The 19,719-nt window shown below is 38.2% G+C and overlaps 1 protein-coding gene across 11 annotated transcripts in view; it reads right to left on the bottom strand.

The window, feature by feature from the left end:
- The window catches only part of HERC3 (HECT and RLD domain containing E3 ubiquitin protein ligase 3), a 130,028-nt gene that overhangs the window by 69,879 nt on the left and 40,430 nt on the right, over positions 1-19,719 (bottom strand). For 10 of the 11 annotated variants that reach the window (XR_012500607.1, XR_012500609.1, XM_074347154.1 and 7 more), the window contains 8 exons: positions 17,109-17,268; positions 13,568-13,644; positions 12,495-12,716; positions 11,179-11,270; positions 9,841-9,971; positions 9,191-9,351; positions 6,961-7,037; positions 67-191 (listed from right to left, as the gene is read on the bottom strand). Coding sequence is in view for 9 of the 11 variants with exons in the window: in XM_074347154.1 (XP_074203255.1) it covers positions 67-191; positions 6,961-7,037; positions 9,191-9,351; positions 9,841-9,971; positions 11,179-11,270; positions 12,495-12,716; positions 13,568-13,644; positions 17,109-17,268 (1,045 nt within the window). In the remaining 2 variants the exon portion in view is untranslated. Of the gene's footprint in view, positions 1-66; positions 192-6,960; positions 7,038-9,190; positions 9,352-9,840; positions 9,972-11,178; positions 11,271-12,494; positions 12,717-13,567; positions 13,645-17,108; positions 17,269-17,803; positions 17,907-19,719 lie in introns of all 11 variants that reach the window. The other variant, XM_045525022.2, reaches the window with a different exon arrangement.

Genomic DNA, 19,719 nt, shown 5'->3' with positions numbered 1-19,719 from the left:
TAGTAGGGAAAGTCCCTAAGCTAGAAAGTTCCAATACTTTCAAATACAAATACAAGCAACACGTACTTGATGGTATTTGCATTGTTGTGTTCTGAGAGTTTTTGTCTCCAAACTGCTATGGTTTCATCATTTATTAAACTGGTGTAATGTGCTTGGTTCATCGTCCTGAAGTCAACAGCAGGAGAAGAATTCTGAAGGATCAAATATAAGAGTAAAAAAGAGAAATTATGTGATAGCATGGATCTTTTCTCCTCTCCCTCTCCTCATGTGGTCCCCATTTTGTGTTTCACTTATGGACAGGGCCCTCCTTCAGAGGGAGGCACTCAGTGCCCCCAGGCTGGCAGTGTAGGCTCCTGACAGCTCCCAGCAGGGCTGCCCTCCGGGAACTGCCGGCGCTACCGCTTCACTCCTTTCCCATCTGGCAGCAGGTGGAGCTGTGGCACTGGGCCCAGTCCCCTTGCCTCCACTCAGGACTGGCTGAAGGACCATCCCAGCTTCAGAGCCCCCGTGGGACCAGCCAAGGCCCCTGCCACACTGACCTGAAGTTCAGCTTCCCCTCCTGTCCAATCCTACCTCCTTCATCTCTCAGGAAGTGTTGTTCTAGAGCACACACACCCCCTGCCCCAATTCTCAGGCTCAGAGTCTGTTTCCCAGAGAAACCAAACCAATATGACTTTTTCAGATTTCTTTCCCCTCTGCTTGAATCACCGTAACATCAAGGGTTTTAGATGACTAACCAATTGCCATAGCTGTTCGCCAAACCTCAGGAAAATATATTATAAAAAGTCGGAGTTCAGTTATCATCTACATTGCAAATAATCGATGAAAATTTAATGCCTCTTAATTTCTTGCTCAAGGTATAGAGCTGCAAATTTGTAAGAAAGGTAACAAAAAGGACACGTCAATAATGGCCTTGAAAATCCTCACTGCTGCCCACCCTGTACTGTACATCCTTCATTTAGTGAGGTTGTTAAAAATAAAACACTTTTATTTCCTAAAATTGCTTTTTCAACTTATTTCCCCAAATCCTGTTCTTGACCTAGAACTAAGAAGAAGCTGAAAGTGCCTTATGCCTCCTGTACTTGTCACTAGAAATGAGGAAAAAAGTGATATTAAAGCATTAGCCAGATGATAATTTTTTTCTCCTTTGTATCTGTGCACAAAAATACAACTTTCAAAGTAAATTTTCTTGGTTATTTTCTCAGAGTTATGAGTTAGGATATCATTATAAGGGAAAAGGAGGAGGACAAGTAACAAATCAGAGATGCCAAAGTTTATTAACATCTGGTTCTTGATAATTATTTTACTAAAATGGCCACAGATAACTACTGAGAGGACAAAAGTCATCTTGAATCACATAGAGAAAAACCATAAGACAAACTGGACACTTGAGAACATACAAACAAGATCACCTCTCCACTGTGGTCTTAAAACCACTGTTGTTATGTAAATTTTAATTACTTTCCTCATTCAAAGGTGTAGTGGAACACAGACACTAACACATACTTATGATAAAATATAAACATGGGACTTTTTTCTCATTCTTCATTGCAAGTCCAATAAACCACAGATGACTTAGATGAAGTACAATCTCAGAATCACATAAAGACCCAAGAAAAAGCATCAAATTTTCCACGCCTTCGAATTACATATATCCCAAAAGAAAAAACTGGTCTAGGCCAGTGTCTCTCAACCCTAGCCGCACTCTGGATTTCAGAGCTTTCAAAACCCCAACGGCCAAGTCACACTCTATAGCAGCTGCAGTGTTTTTTTGGTTTTAAAAAAACCCTAGGTCAACCTAACCCTACACCAAAAGGAACTAGAACAAAGTCCAAATTCAGTAGAAAGAAAAAAAATCAAAGATCAGAGCAGAAATAAATGAAACAGAGACTAAAAAAAACATTAGGAAAAGATCACTGAAACTAAGAGCTGGTTCTTTGAAAAGATAAACTAAACCGATAAACTTTAAGCCAGACTAATCAAAAAGAAACAGAGGCCAAAACAATAAAATCAGAAATAGAGGGATGGGTATAGCTCAGACACCAAAACCAGAGCTACCATACACATACACACACACACACAAATTAAAGGCCAATATCACTGATGAACACAGATGCAAAAACCTTTGACAAAATATTAGCAAGCCAAATTCAACAATACATTAAAAGGATCATACATCATGATCAAGTAAGACTTATCCCAGGATGCAAGGGTTTTTCAGTATCTGCAAATCAATCAGTGTGATGCATCACATTATCAAATTGAAGAATAAAAACCATATGATCATCTCAATAGATGCAGAAAAAACTTTTGACCAAATTCAACATCCATCTATGATAAAAACTCTCCATAAAGTGGGTATAGAGGGAACATACCTCAATATAATAAAGGCCATATATGACAAGCCCATAGCTAATATTATACTCAACAGTGAAAAGATGAAAGCATTTCCTCTAAGATCAGGAGCAAGACAAGGATGCCCACTCTCACCACTTTTATTTAACATAGTATTAGAAGTCCTAGCCACAGCAATCAAACAAGAAAAAGAAATAAAAGGAATCCAAATTGGAAATGAAAAGTAAAATGTCATTGTTTGCAGATGACATGATACTATACATAGAAAATCCTAAAGATGCCACTAAAAACTACCTGAACTCATCAGTGAACTCCGTAAAGCTGCAGGATACAAAATTAACAGAAATCTGTTGCATTTCTACATACTAACAACAAACTATTAGAAAGAGAAATTAAGAAAATAATCCCATTTACCATATCAAAAAGAATAAAATACCTAGGAATAAATCTAACTAAGGAGGTAAAAGATCTATACTAGGAAAACAATAAGACATTGATTAAAGAAATTAAAGGTGACACAAATGGGAAGATATACAGTGTCATGGATTGGAAGAATTAATATTGTTAAAATGACCATACTACCCAAGGCAATCTACAGATTTAATGCAAATGCAATCAAAATACTAAAGGCACATTTCACAGAATTTGAACAAATAATTCTAAAATTTGTATGCAAACACAAAAGACCCCAAATAGTCGAAATAATCTTGAGAAAGAAGAACAAAGCCAGAGGTATCATGTGCTTTGATTTCAAACTATACTACAAAGCTACAGTCTTCCAAACAGTATGAAGCTGTCATTAAAAAAAAAATAAAGACAGGATTAATAGTGTAGAATAGAGAGCCCAGAAATGAACCCATATTTATATGGGCAATTAATCTATGATAAGGAGGCAAGAATATACAATGGGGAAAAGACAGCCTCTTCAATAAATGATGTTGGGAAAACTAGACAGCTACATGTAAAAGAATCAAACTGGACTACTCTCTCACACCATGCACAAAAATAAATTCAAAATGGATTAAAGACTTAAATATGAGACTTGAAACCATAAAACTTCTGGAAGAAAACATAGGCAGTACTATCTTTGATGCTGGTCTTGGTAATATTTTTTGGTATGTCTCCTCAGGCAGAGAAACAAAAGAACAAATAGACAAATGGAACTACATCAAACTAAAAAGCTTCTGTACAGCAAAGGAGCCACCTATTGAATGGGAGAAGATATTTGCAAATGATATATCTAATAAGGTGTTAATATCCAAAATATACAAAGAACTCATAAAACTCAACAGAAAGAAAAAATATCTGACTTAAAATTGGGCAGAGGAACTGAAAAGACATCTTTCCAAAGACATACAGATGGCCAACAGGCAGATGAAAAGATGCTCAGCGTCACTAATCATCAGAGAAATGCAAATAAAAATCACAATGAGATATGACCTCATACCTGTCAGAATATCTATTATCAGAAAGACAGTAACAAGTGTTGCCGAGAATGTGGAAGATGCAGAACACTTGTGCACTGTTGGTGGGAATGTAAATTGGTGCAGCCACTATGAAAAACAGTATAGAGACACTCAAAACACTAAAAATAGAACCACTATATGATCCAGGAATTAACCTGAAGAAAACAAAAACACTATTTTGAAGATATACATGCACTCCTATGTTCATAGTAGCATTATGTACAATAGCCAAGATATGGAAGCAACCTAAATGTCCACCAACGGATGGATAAAGAAGATGTGGTATATATGTATATATAATGGAATATTACTCAGCCATAATAAAGAATGAAATCTTGCCATTTGCAACAATATGGATGAGCCTAAAAGGTATTATGCTAAGTAAAATAAGTCAGACTGAGAAAGACAAATACTGTAAGACCTCATTTATATGTGGAATCTAAAAAGCAAAACAAATAACAAATATTAAAAAACAAAGAGAGTCATAGATACAGACAATAAACAGAGGATTGCTGGTGGTTGGTGGGGATGGAGAGAAACAGATGAGGGAGATTAAGAGGTACAAATTTCCAATTACAAAATAAACAAGTCATAAGTGTGGGGAATACAGTCAATAATTACATAATATCTTTGTATGGTGACAAACAGTAACTGGACCTATTGTAGTGCTCATTTTGAAATTATAGAAATATTGAATCATTATGTTGTGTACCAGGAACTAATATAATGTTGGAGGTTAACTATACTTCAAAAACAAACTCACTCATAGAAAAAGAGATCATATTTGTGGTTACCAGAGGCAGTGGATAAGGGGAAGGGGGAATTGGAGGAAGGTAGTCAAAGCTACAGATTTTGAGTTTTAAATAAGTACTAAAGACATAACGTACAACCTGATAAATACAACACTGCTGTATGTGTTATGAAAGTTGTTAAAAGAGTATATCCTAAGAACTCTCATCACAAGGAAAAAACACTTATTCTATTTCTTTAATTTGGTATCCATATGAGATAATGAATGTCCACTAAACTTATGGTGGCGACCATTTCATGATGTATTTAAGTCAAAGCATTACACTATATAGTGCTGTATGTCAATTACATTTCAATAAAACTGGAAGGAAATAAAATAAAGCCCATAGGTGATTTCAATGGGCCACCAAGGTTGAGGATAACTGTTCCAGGAAAAGAGGATAATGTCACTTTAGCAGGTTTTGAGTCAGGCAAGTTGGCAGGCAGGCAGACACACCACACACACATACACACAATCTCAACCACACTCCTTCAATCCTAACCAGGGAACAAGAGGAAAGGAAGAGGAGAGGCTATGGTTTGCACTCAATAAATTGTAAAGACCTAGAATCAAACGCAGCGAAGGAGTATCCAAATAGCGTGCCTCCCCTCTTCTTCCACCTCCGGCCTGGCATGAATGAATGAATCTGAGTTTTACAAAAATCGAGCCTGTCACACACAGATGCTTTTTCTTGGGTCTTTAAGAGATTCTTCAAGTGTCATGGTAACAGATTAAACAAATATCTTGATCCAGCTCTGTATCTAAACACAAATACTTAATAGCTTAAGTATAGAGGTTTCAGCTTTTAAAACATAGAGCAATACTTTCCTAAGTCATATTCTTTCTTCTTTGTATCTTACATTTTAATGCAAGTCACTCTTACCAGTTGTTTAAACTTGAACCTGCCCTGTTTCTTCAACAACATGTCACTTAACTTCCTTTTCATCAGTTTTGTTCACCAGTCCCGACAGTGTTAATTACAATAAATTTAAAATCCAACTACATGTATCAGATACCATATTTACAAAAGGAATGAAACTAAATTTTATGTTGAATTTCACAGGAAATTTATAGTTGGTTCATCAAGCCAGTTTCTTAGGGAAATGAATACTTCAAACTCTACTACTTGTGGACACAAAGTTATTACTCTGCAGAGATTCGGTGCTTTTTATATTTCGCTTTACTGGCATCTTGAAGAAACAAAGAATAGTCTCAGCTTTTCCCAAGGTTTCTCTGTGAAGCACTGAGGCTGGGCCTAAAATAGGTGTAAAGCAACAGTTCCAAGTCACCCCAGATGGTTGCACTAAACAGAACCTTCTCCTGGTTCCTGACCTGGAAGATATCTCACTGTCAGTTTCAGCTGTCCAACCTGCAGCCTCGGGCTCCACCACAACCTTTTCTACCAAAATCATAGAATGATACTGACTAGAAGGCAAGAACACTGTAATATTTAAAGAAGACAAAGTATCAGAGTAATGGGAGAGTTTCCAGCACTGAAAGGGCCCCTTGTGTCCACAGACCCTCATTTTCTTCCCAACCTATTCTGATTCTTCTGTCATCACCAATGCCCCTTGCCTGCTCCTCCAGGGGAGGATGAGGATGAATGCACTACATATGGCTGGTCCTCCCTAAGTGCTTGTTGAATAAAAGTTGGGGAGAGGGGGATGAGAGGAAACACAAGAGCAGGGGACTGGGTGGCAGACGGGGAGGCAGAAGACAAATCTGTGGTGCTAATTTCAGACTGATTCCTCTTGTCCAGGAAGGGAGGAATAAATTAAAGCTCTGTCACAGATACCTGGCCCACATTCTCTTCCACCTTCAACCCTGAAAGACACCGGAACATCATTCCTGATTTACCCATCACAGTGGTGCAGGAGACAATCTGAGGGAAATTTCAGCATGCTGCTATGAGCAGATGATAAATAATAAAGGATATCTGAATAGCACGGCATCTCATATTTAGGATATACTCAGTTACATCAAACGAGCCCAGCAAGTTCTTAAATACCTAGCATTTATTGCTACTTAACGGGAAAGGAAAGAATGGCAAGTCAAATAATCCCAAACTAAGTAAGTAATGCCTCCTTAAGTCTCTTTTGGGACAAATACAGATATAAATAAGTCATTTAAAATTATAAATTAGAACCCTGTGATTAAAATACCAAGAAAATTATTGGCACTTCAAGGGAATAAAATGGAGAGAAACTCAAGGTTTAATTGGCTTATTTTAATAAGATAAAATTGGTGGAAACAAAGCGTAACATTGCTCTCATGTAATTAAATAAATTAAAGTAAATATTGGTTCACCATTATTCCACCCCCAAAATAATAGTCAAAAGAAAATTTTACCTCATATTTGGAGCAAAGTACAAAAGTTTGGTCTCCTCCAGAGAAAATCTGCTTAACAATGTGATATTTAAAGCGATCTGTCAAAAAAATTTTCAAGAGCATATTTTTCAACAATTAAAGTTTTTCCTTGATCCCCTTTCTTAATATTCCAAAATATACTTCAGAGTGGTTTCCTATCCATTTAATTATTTCAGAGAAGTCAGAAACCTTCTTTCCTGGCTCTCCTCCCAGGACTGTTTCTACTTCAATTAAAACTAAATATATAACATGGTACCTTCCACTCCAACCCTCTCTCCCTCCCTCCCCCCGACTGCCAGCTAGTCCTGACCTTGTTCCTATTTTTCATTCTAACTCTACCATGCCATTCCACTGACCTGGAATTTAAAACAGTCACTACTATAAACCAGAACATACGCTAAGAAATCATCCAGCATCTGAGTGTGGTGGTCCTTAGCCCCTTCAGGATGAAGCCTGCCACAGAAGGACCTCCATGTCACACTCCCTGTCCGTCTCCATCACACCATGTCTGTGGTGACACTCTCACACCGCTTTCATTTCTAATACACCACACCATCCCTATGTCCAAGCCTTTTCCATCCACCAACCCCAGTGCACACTGTATTCTCTGAGAATGGCGCCTCCTAGAGCATAACTGGGAAGGTGCTCCTGGAACTGAGCAATTCTATGGTACTCACCACTGCCCACTCCCTCATAGTCCTCTACCTGGCTAACTCCAAATCATCCTTTAAGACACAGCTCAAACTTCGTCTAAACGGAATACTCCTTGATGCCTTCCTCTGTGCTCCCACATTACCAAGAAGGTTCCTAAAACCACAGTATTTACATAATAAATTGAAATTTACCTACTTAAGGTATAAAATCACATTGACAAACATCAAAGCACAAATCTATGATCACATCAGTTATGCTGTAATTAAACTTCAAAAATTTGTAGTTTCAAATTAAGCTATAAAATACTTGAGCTTTTTAAATTGGTGTACTTCTTAATTATACACATTCCTAACATGAGTACAATGCCTTGGAGAAAAAGAAATTTACAAATAGACAAGAGAACACCAAGCCATTCTTTCATTTTGTGGAACATCAGCAAAACAAAATCTTGTTTATTTTATATTTCAAGTTCCACTACATTTTAGATGCTTATTTGTTCATTATAAATATTTATTGAGTGAGAAGTTTGTGTCTGGTCCTGTGCTATATGCCAGGTTTATAAAGAGAAAAAGACTCAATCCCTTTACTTAAGTTTATAATCCAGAGATATGGATGATTGTTATTGTTAAAACAAAATTCTGATCAAGCTGTAAGTATGTCACTCTATGGTCTTCAAAATCAAAATTAATTATTAAATCACACTTCTTTTTAATGCCTCTACCGCTCCATTTTAGCCTCTGGATTTATTATGTCAAGTTACTCTTACTGAATGACTGCCTTATTTTGATTTCCAATGAAATGAACACTGTGCTATTTAACTGTTTTTTTTTTTAAGAGAAAAAAAAGCAGCATGAAAAGAAATCATGTCATGTTGTGACCAAAACAGCAATGTGCAAGCATTAAGAGCACAGGCTTGAGACTCACGGATACAGAGAACAAACCAGTGGTTACCGTGAGATACAAACTCCTGGGGTAAGGTAGGCTACAAAGATGTATTTACAACAATGGAGAATATAACTAATACTTTGTAATAACTGTAAATGGAGTGTGACCTTTAAAAATTATATTAAATAGTTTTAATTTTTTAAAAAAAAGAGCATAAGTTTTAAAATGAGGCAGACCTGGGTTTAAATCCTGGCCCCAGAATCTATATCATCTTGGGCAAGTTAACCTCCTTAAGACTCAATTTCCTCATCTCCAAAATAGAGATAATAACCATTAGTTCTTAAGGTTGTTCTCAGTGCTTAGCATAATATTGGAACTTAGTTAAGCATTGAATAAACATTGACTCTCATTATCAGCAATAATAATAATAAATAAAATGCATACACCACTATCGAGGTCGTTAGGGCCAAAATTACATTTTTTGCTTTGTTCTCTAGGATCTCAACTATAGAGTCTCATGCAGAGTAAGTACTCCCATACTTTTTTATTGATGTTAAAAGAAAATATCTCACTCATTCCCTCCAAAAGACCTCAAGGTAAAAAATACATGTTCTATAAACAATTGTTTGTAGCACTTAAAATACCATTAAATTCCAATGAAAATCACTCTTACCAGCCCTGGCTGAAAGCTGGCCACTATGGGCAGCCCAGTAACCTTTCACGGGAGATGGGCACTTGACATTACAAGTGTGTCCAGTTCCTAATTGACCTCTCGCTCCACAACCAAATGCATAGATGAGTCCAGAAGAAGGCACGAAGGCTAGGGTATGTTGTCTGGGGAAAAATTATGTAAGTTAGTTAACTCATCAGCATCATTTCTACTGACATGAACGAATATACACCCTGGCTATTTCTGCAGTAGAACCCCATCTTTCTCTGACACCCTAGTTCACCGGTAGGATGGCGAGACTGGGAAAGAGCTGAAGGGCCTGCTGCATTTGGGGTGTGTGGGAAGAAGCAGGGTGGACCAGTAAAATTTCCAAGAAGTGCTTTGAGGCGCTGTCACTTTCCTTTGCATGTCTCCCCAACATCATGCTACTCTTTATCCCCAAACAGGCGTACCAGCCCCATGTTACTCTGCTTCTCTAAAACCCTTCCTTGCCACACCCTGCTCAGATCTGACTCTCCAAACCGTCGCCGAAGGTGCGCATGCAATTGGGATGTCTTAAAATGATGGTGGTTGCGTCTAACCGCATTCTCCGTTACTGCAAAGACCCCTTTCTGGGTCTCGGTAGATATGAGGAAGCTCTTAGGAGCACTCACCTGCCACAAGCAATCTGCGTTACTTCACTGCCCATCAGCTCCAGAACTCTTCTCGGATTAACCTCATCATTCATGGAGTCGTGTCCAAGCTGCCCGCAGGAACCAGCACCAAAGGTAAACACACCTCCACTCTAACAAAGAACAAATATCACATGACTGCACTGTACCTCTGAGTTTGGGTACACTCCTCCGAAACCCTCCATATACAAAATTTATATCACACTACACTCACCTGATACTTAGCCAAATCACTTCTTTGGAATGTTTGTTAAATAAAAAAATAACAGAAAAGAACTTAAGGCTACATCTTTATGGAACAAAGATAGGTCAAGGGGATGTATGCCATCTATAAATGCAGAAAATTATTTAAAAACACAGTGATGTGTTAAGAAGTAACACAAAAAAAGGAGAAAAAGATAGGTGAAATGAGATTAATTTTTCATGATCATTCATACATAGGAAACTAAATTTTAAAAAAAAGCATAAATACATAACAGAAATAGACTCATAGACATAGAATACAGACTTGTGGTTGCCAAGGGGGTGGGGGGTGGGAAGAGATAAGACTGGGATTTCAAAATTGTAGAATAGATAAACAAGATTATACTGTATAGCACAGGGAAATATACACAAAATGTTATGGTAGCTCACAAAGAAAAAAATGTGACAATGAGTGTGTGTATATGTCCATGTATACTGAAAAATTGTGCTGAACACTGGAATTTGACACAACATTGTAAAATGATTATAAATCAATAAAAAAGTTTAAAAAAATAAAAAGAAAAAATAAAAGAAAAAAGATCTTATGGTAGCTCACAGAGAAAGGAATGTGACAATGAATATATATATGTTCATGTATAATTGAAAAATTGTGCTCTACACTGGAATTTGACACAACATTGTAAAATGATTATAAATCAATAAAAAATGTTAAAAAAAAAAAAAAAAGAAAGAAACTAAATGCTCCAGACTCCTTGGTAAGATTTTTTTAGCAGCTGAAATTGAACAAATGCTAACGTATTTTATTAAAGTGAATCTATAATAGTATTTTTGACATGAAAATACATTTTCATTCTCTATGGATAGCAAATAAATAGGTTGATAATTTTAAAACATTATATTGCTCTTTCTTTTATATATTTAAATGGCTTGTTTTAAAGGAACACAGAATATTGCTATATATACTATATTTTTAAGGTTATAGATTTTGAACTATTTTTAAACACTATCACTACTCTCTCTAAAAGACACTATCAAAAATAATCAAGCAATAATCACCCACATCATACCCAGCACCAAAGTGCCACAGAACAAACCAGAACACTCTGAGTCCCTTACCTTTGTGAGAACTGCTGTATGCTCTTCTCCACAACTAATATAGACAACTTTTTGTGTTCGTAGAAGCTTCACATGGCAAGGAGACTCTCGATCTAGAATAAGAGAAATACTAGCATGTCAGTACCATTTGCCTTCGAGATGAAACATACACAGCTATCAGAGCCTAAATTTTAGGTCCCCCTGGGATTCCTGACTCACATATTCAGCTTCGTGACTGAACCTCCACTTGGATGTCTAATAGACATCTCATTTTTAATATATTTAAAACCTAACTCATGGATTCCCCATACTCCCCAACTCTGTCCACTCACCCCCCGCCCCCAAACCCAGATACATACAAAGTTTCCCTCATTTCATAAATGCAACTTTATCCTCTCAGCTTTTCCTCTCTTTATTTCAATCTACACATTCAACAATGAGCAAAATCAACTGGCCCCACCATCAAAATATATTTGAAATCCATCTTTATTGCCATTGCCTCCAAACTAGTCTTCCAGCTTCCCCCTGAACCCACTTTAGGCAAAGCCAAATTAGATCACTCTTCTCCACAAACCTTCAGGTCTTGCTCCTTCACCGAGAGAAGCTGACATCTCACTCTGCCCTTCATGGTCCCACGTAACTGGGCCTCCCAACCTCTCTGACCTCCAGCTCTGCTGCTTTTCTCCTGTTCATCCCACATCCCATATCCTACTGCATCAGAGCCTTTGCACACCCTGTTCCCTTTGACTAGAACATTCTTCACCCATATTTCTATCAACATAGAAATCTCCTCTCCGATCTGACTTCCTACAGGGTTCTGCTCAAACTTCTTCTCCGTGGCCACCTTAAGTAAAACAGGAAACTTTCCTCTCAAGCCCCCGACATACTGTATACTTACTGGCTTCCTGTTTGCTTCTGCTTGCTAGCATGCAATCTTCACTAAGCCAAGGGTATTATCTGTTTTGGTCCTTTCTGCACCCTTAGTGCCAACACGGGGCCAGCACATAAAAGATCTTCAAGAAGCACGTATATTAAACAAATGAAGTTAAGAGGTACACTTGAGGGAGGGTATAGTTCAGTGGTAGAGTGCATGCTTAGCATGCACAAGGTCCTGGGTTCAATCCCTAGTACTTCCATTTAAAAAATAAATAAATATAGAAGGGACTGGGCATAGCTCAGCAGTAGAGCCCATGCTTAGCATGAGCTAGGTCTGGGGTTCAGACCCAGTACCTCCATTAAAAAAAATACTAAAATAAAATAAATATATAAACCTAACTACCTCCCTCCCAACAATAAATTTTTAAAGAAAAATTAGTACACATGAAGAGTTTACCTACCTTCCTCATCACTGAGCCCTAGCTGTCCTGCATTATTCATCCCCCAGCCAAAAACAGCTCCTGAGAGAGACAGGGCAAAGCTGTGGGCCCCTCCTGCAGCCACCTGCGCCAGCGGGATCCCCTCCAGGGACCTCACCCTCTGCGGGCTGGCCTGGGAGGGGAACTCCTTTCCCAGGCCCAGCTGCCCATGGCTGTTCTTCCCCCATGTGAAGAACTGACCATCTGAAATGAGAACAGGATAACTGGTATTACCAAAAACATACATTTTCCACCCACAAGAATAACCTTGTTATTTTAGAGTCACTCAGCAGGCACATCCGCTAGTTGCTCAGCCCCCAACACACATACACCCACCACCCAAAGCAAGGGAGCAGACACACGTCACGCTGGAAGACTCCCACAACTAGAAGTCCCACTGTCAGGACGACAGAGAGACAAGCTGCGGTTTATCACCCTTCAAAGGCTGTGAACATTTATGTAAATAAAAAATTAAATGCTAAAGTCAGTTCAGTTTTGAATACGCCAATTACCAGGCTTAGATATCCACTGAGCAAGGTGAACTAGTTCTGACCACACCAAGACCACGAGAGCCCCAGGACTTGATGGGATCCAGCCATGACCTGGACCACCCCACAGAGAATCAAGCAGGACACGTTTGTGCTGACTTTCTCTCAGATACAATCTGCCAGAATACAGCATTATCTGCTGTCTTAGGTTTTTCTTACTCCTCCTTTTTTTATTTGGGAGCTTCATGGTGGAATATAACTCGATAGTGAGCTGTAGCTAACAAAAACCAATTTTCTGCTCAAGAACATTGAACTACAGTCCTGCCTCCGCTCATCCCCCCAACAGAAAGGTGGAGCAGCAATAATGACCACCTCCATCACCATCCACACCCTGAGGAAAGTATGAGCTACATAAAGACTGTCTGAGAACTGCCGCTGCCTAACAGCAATGCACAGACCCTAACTAGTTAGTCAAAGGTATCCAGTTAGATAACATCACACAAAAATGCAAAGAGAAATGATTTCCAAATTAACATAACATTAACATATGTTTTAACATTACATTACCAGCTGCAAGAGCCAAGCAATGCCAGTTGCCACAGGAAACTTGTAATATTGTCTGCTGGTTCAGCTTTTGTATTAACCTAAAACAGAAAAGGCTTTCCTCTTAAGAAGGGCATTCACAAACAATGATCAGAAATATTCCCAACCAAATAACACAGTTGTAATAAAGCACATCTTTCACAAAAGACTTTTGAAAATCAAATATATAATCTTGCATGATATAATTCTATTAGGTCTTTCAATGACCTCCTGCTTCTTAGGTAGTTACTGTTTTTTCAAACTAAATAATAAACAACTTATTCTGCACTTAAAACCATCAGCATTGCCACAACCCTCTGTTAATTACCACCTTACCATCTCCAATTCTAGGACAAAAGGAGTGAGCTACAGAAAAGAGACGACTAAGAACATAGCCGGTGTCTAAATGGCTTTCAAATGAGGGCAATGCCACGATCCAGTAACCCCACTTCTGGGTATAAATCCAAAAGAACTGCAAGCAGGGTCCCAAAGAGATATGTGTACACCCACATTGAGAGGAGAAATGGGCAGTTGTCCTTAAATGAGTTCAGAGTTAAATTTCTGCAAGATAAAAAGCTTCTGGAGATTGGTTACACAACAGTGAGAGTATACTTAACATTACTGAACAGTACACTTAAAAATGGTTTAGATGGTAAATGCTATGAGTATTTTACCAACATTTTAAAAAATTATTAACGGCAATGCCTCCAAACCTCTGATTCCCTAGGATGGTAAAGAGGACGATCAGATTATAACTTTTCAAATCCTGCTGCTCTGCTTGTTCATGTGAAAGACAGAGATAAGACCAGTACCTATTCATAGGGTTGTGGTGAGAATAAAATGAAAAAAATCCACGCTTGGCGCAGCCCAGCAGAGCTGGACAGCCTGCGAATATCTCCTGCTCCCTGTTTTAACAATTCACAAGCTGCCGTGTTCCTCTTCATTAAGTGTATGCCATGAGATCAAAGGGTCAGATAGGCCGGCTCCAGGGAGAGGGGCATTTTAGAAAACAGACGTCCAAGAGGGGAAGAAGGGTTATTTAGAGTGATAGGCAGATGTTGCTTTTGTTATGGTTTATTTTCTCAGATATAAAATGTTTATAAAATAGAGTTCACATGTGCATTTAGTACCAAATAGAGCCCAACTAATTTTTTTAGATAATTGTAGATTCAAACGCAGTTAAGGAAAAATAACAGAGATCTCTTGTATACTTTGTCCAGTTTCCCCCAATGATGACATTTGCAAAACTATAGTATAATATTATAACAAGGATATGACATTAGTACAACCTACCAATATTATTCATATTTCCTCAGTTTTATTTGTACTCATTTCTGTGTATGTATTGTTTTTTATCACGTGTATAGGTTCATGTAGCCACCACCACAGTCAAGACACTCTATGGTTCCAACAGCACAAGGATTCCTCATGCTGTACTTTTACAACCACTCCTCCCCACCCCCATTCATAGCCCCTGGCAACCACTAACCTATCCTCCATTTCCAAAATTTTGTCATTTCAAGAATGTTATATAAATGGAATGATATAGGAGGTAATTGTTTAGGATTGGCTTCTTTTTCACTCAGAATAATTCCCTGGACATTCGTCCAAACTGCTGCATGTATCAATAGCTAATAGAACCCACTATTTTTTTTAATTGGAACATGTAATACTGCCTTAGGGACCAATGTTTCAGAACCTTGATGCAGCAATTTGGACGAATGTCCTTTTTCCTGGCCAGATTCCACTCAAATTCCCCACAATTCTCCCTTCATGGGTCACTACTACTCTTGTCACAACCTTCACCATCACAGTTATAAAAAGGAAGCAGGTCAAAAGGACAAGATAAATAATAAGAAATTAAACCCTTGAGGTGGAGAAAAGGGGAGATACATATATATACAGCACAAGCATATACTGTGTTTTACCTACCCATCCATCCTCCCAAAAACTCTGTAAAGGTTCATAGTACTACATAACTCCATTTTTAAGTTAGGAAACCAAGGTTTAGATAAGTTAAACAATTTGCCCAAGGTCACTCATCTACTAAGTAATAGTATTGGAATCTGAGGCTGCATGACTTCAAAGCTATGTTACTTTCCACAGTATTAAGGTATGAATTACTGAATTTATTTCAATTAAATTATAATATAAAATTATATACAAACTAAAACCTCAGAAGTCACCCATAATTTAGACATGACTAATGAAAATAATTATAAACTGCTACTCTAACACAGATTACTTCATTTTTAGAAATGAAATGCTACTAAAAAGCTTTACTTGAGTCTTCGGTCATCAACAAATGAAATGCTTTTGTCATTAATGTTATAAATCTTTTCCTTAATATTACACACAATTTCATTAATATACAGCATCTCCCTTCTTCCTTTTAATTTCCGCTCTCCCTCTTCCCCAAAATTAAATTAACTTTTGGAAGTAATGAATCCAAGACATTACCTGTTCTAAACCAGGAAATGAACCAAATCACTCTTACCTCCATGTTCCTCTTTTCCTTAAAACAACGTTTGATTAAAGAGACAAAAATCTAAGAAGGACAGAAATGAAGAGGAAAAAGAAAGTACTGTCCTTTGAAAGGGACAAGAATTGGGTGGGGGAGGAGAGGCCATTTATTCAGCAGACTGGTACTGAGCAGTGCATGTGCTGGGACACTCTTAGCAATGGTGATGCTAAGATGAGTAATCCAGGTCTCCTGGCATCAGGAGCTCCCAGCTTTGTACCAAAGATATTTATTCAATAAACAATTACAAAGAATGTGACAAGTACTGCAATAGGGAAATGCTGTACATTTGTAGTAAAAAGGAACAGGAACTAAATGAAGGAAGTAAGCCAGTGGCCTCTTTGATCATTAAGGGCCCTCAACAAACAGAGATGTCATCCCAAAAAATCCACTTAAAAGTAACTTCCATATTTTAGACATTTTCTTAGTGATGAAGCTAACCATCTACTACATCTCTGTATAGATATTTAGTAACAGTAAATATCTGTTTGATATTTAGCCAAATCATCTAAGATTTGGAATTAATTAAGAGATTAAAAATCATTGTATTAGTCCTTTTGTGTTAAAGAACTTATGTATATTGAGTATTTTAGCTGTTGGTACTATTGTTTAAGATAATTTGGCCTATAACAGGTCAGCCTTGTGATCCTAGTTTAAAGTTCTTAACGAGTAACTGATTTAGGCTTACGATTTTAGGTTATAGGTTAACAAGTCCCGCATGTGAAAGAATATTTTTTTATTCTAACATTTACTGAGTTCCAAGCACTCTATTAGAAACTAGGTGGCTTGAATAAATAAAGTGCAGTTCCTGAACTACGCATAGTTTTTAACTGGAGAAAGACACTTCTATAAATAATTAAAATTTTTGTGACAAGTGTTATAACAGCAGAAGGCAGGGCAGGGACACGATGGCAACAGCAATTAAATAAGAGAGCAGAACCCAAAACAAGGAGTCTGGCGAAGAAACTAGCAGGAAATAACAATTACAGTAACTGACACTCTCACCTGGGCACTGCTACAGAGTCCTCGGTGGTCATGAGCCCTAGTTGGCCGTCACTCCCCGCACCCCAAGAAAACAGCTGGCCCCGGTCACTGAGGGCCAGGTTGTGGGACTCGCCACACGCCACATGCACGATGTGTTGATCTGCCAAAGCTCCAATTTGCTCTGGGAAGGAAAAAAAAAAAAGGAGGAAAATGAAAGCCCAGAAACAAGACATACACAGAATTAGCTTCCTAGGCAGTTTAGTTTTTCCAAAGCAAACCACTATAAATGTATATTTATAGAGATTATAAATTTTATATGTTTCTAAAAGTTACCAGTTTAGATGCCAGCTGCACCGGGTAGCAAAGACACCTGCAGCAGCGCACACAACCCGACGTTCCTCGCGTGCCTGGTGCTTCTCTCCCAAGAGAAGCCTGAAGGTTCACTATTTGGAGATGTGGAACCAGAGAGGCCCAAATGGGAGTGGGAGTGGGAGTGAGGTGTATTACTAAAGCAGTGGGACTGAGTGAAATTCTGCCTTCCAAAGTCCTCCCTCCCCAATCCAGAAAAATGCCATTCTCCCCTCAGACTCAGGACACAGCTCTGAGAAAACTGGCCCAAAAGAAAAGACTCATAGCTGCTAACATTTGTGGGTCCCCCAATGAATGTCCAGCTTCCCGCTAATTAACAAGACTTGCCCACACACAGCTCCACTCACATTTCAGTGCTTCGCTCTTAAATATAGAAGGCTGGCCAAGGGTCATCAGATATGTGAGGAAACTTTAACATAAAAGAGCAAAACAAATGGAAGAAAAGGATCTCTGAAGGAAACGATCATGCAGGAAACAGAAAAAAAAAGAATTTAAGTTATTAGGGGAATAAAATAAGACAAGAAACAAACATTCAGAAAATGAACAAAATTATCTTGGAAAATGAAAACATGACAGCATAAATTTAAAGGAAAAACATTCAAAAGCATAGAGGAAATAAGAATTACAATTTTCTAAGAAACAGAACAAAAAAAGGCAAAGAGCAAAACAGAGGAGAAAAAAGAGAAAGTAATGAGGGAATTATTCCAAGAGGCCTAACAATGAAAAAAATAGTAACTCCAAAAAGAGAAGGGAAAACACACAAAGTAGAAAATTTCAAACAAGAAAAACAAGAACATTTCTCATAACTAAAGGACAAGAGTTTCACATTGAAAGGAACTATTAAAAGCTTAGAATAATGACAGATTAAAAACCTACTTCAGAGCACCTCAGCTTGAAATTTCAGAGCATCAAAAAAGATTCTAATAGTTTCTAGAAAGGAAAAATCAGTTTATATACAACAGAACAGAGATCAGAATGGCATCATATTTCTCAGAAGCAGCACTGCAAACTAGAAGACAATGGACCAGTGCCTTCACAATTTTGAAGGACAGTGACATCCAACCAAGAATTCCATATCAAGCCAACCATGAATCAAACGAGAGGAGAGGGGGGAAAAAGAACAATTTTCAGGGATATAAGGCTCTCAAAATATTTTACCTCCCATGCTGTCTTTCTCAGTCAGTCACTTAAGCTCATGCCTCCAAAACAAAGGAAGATCAGGATCCAGGAAACAGGAATCTTACACAGGAAGAGGTGAAGAATATTTCCAAGGCAGCTGTGGAGCAGCCTTATGAAGCAAATTGGAGGGATGTCTCCAAAGTGAAAAATGGAATACAGTCTGATGAGTTTACATTATTATGAGTTTCACAGTTCTGCCAGAGAATAGGGATTACTATGCAAGTGAAAAAAGTGAAGCAATTAACTTCAGGAAACACTAAATGTTTTGTAGGAAATAAGAGCAGTCATGGTATATAAAGTCATAATACCCAAGTAAATATAATTTACATGGTTAAAACTTAATTGTTAATTGATTTATAAAGAAACTACTTGGAGAAAACTGAGCATCTGGAGGGGAGGAAGAGCAAAATGTGGGTGGAGAATGTAACAGCATGCTCGTCTTCCCCGGTGTGAAGTCTCCAGGTTATGTTCAATATTGAAAAAAATCAAGAAATAGCATTATAAGCTTGTCATGTAGAAATACAAAGGTAAACACCAAAAGAAAGAACTAAAGAATTCAAAGTGATGGCCTCTGCAGGTGAGACTCAAGAATGGGGCCAGGTGAGGCAGGGAATTGCTATTTGATTTAAACAGTTTGATAACTATCACTAAAAAGGAAAAAAAACTTTTTAAAACGTAAGCAGCTGAAAATATGCTCATGTCAGAGAAATCTCCTAGATGATGCTGTAACTCCTGCCGTCCCCATGTTAAAGGGCTCCTTTAACCTCTACTCGCCATTAGAGCCGGACTCCCAACTCAGCTTTGCCCCACACTCTAAGAACAGTCCTGTCCTTATGGAAAAACTAAGGAACACCTGCCAAAGGTGCTCAGGTAAAACCGACTTTTACTCCTCTGATCAAATTTCCACCTTGTACCGTCATTCTCGGACTTGGGCAGCTTCTATGTTCTCCTGGGCCTGGTGCCTAGCCCGAGACCTCAGCCAGGACTGAGACCTGCCCCCCAATACCTGACCTCCTATGCCAACCATAAGCCTTTCCTGCCTCGATGTCAGTGTACAGCCTCACGTGACACTAGTAAGTTCCTC

This window comes from Camelus bactrianus, chromosome 2 (genome assembly GCF_048773025.1).
Source record: "Camelus bactrianus isolate YW-2024 breed Bactrian camel chromosome 2, ASM4877302v1, whole genome shotgun sequence".
Classification (NCBI taxonomy): domain Eukaryota; kingdom Metazoa; phylum Chordata; class Mammalia; order Artiodactyla; family Camelidae; genus Camelus; species Camelus bactrianus.
The sequence above is the reverse complement of the archived record's forward strand: the minus strand, read 5'-3'. Positions and strand labels throughout refer to the sequence as shown.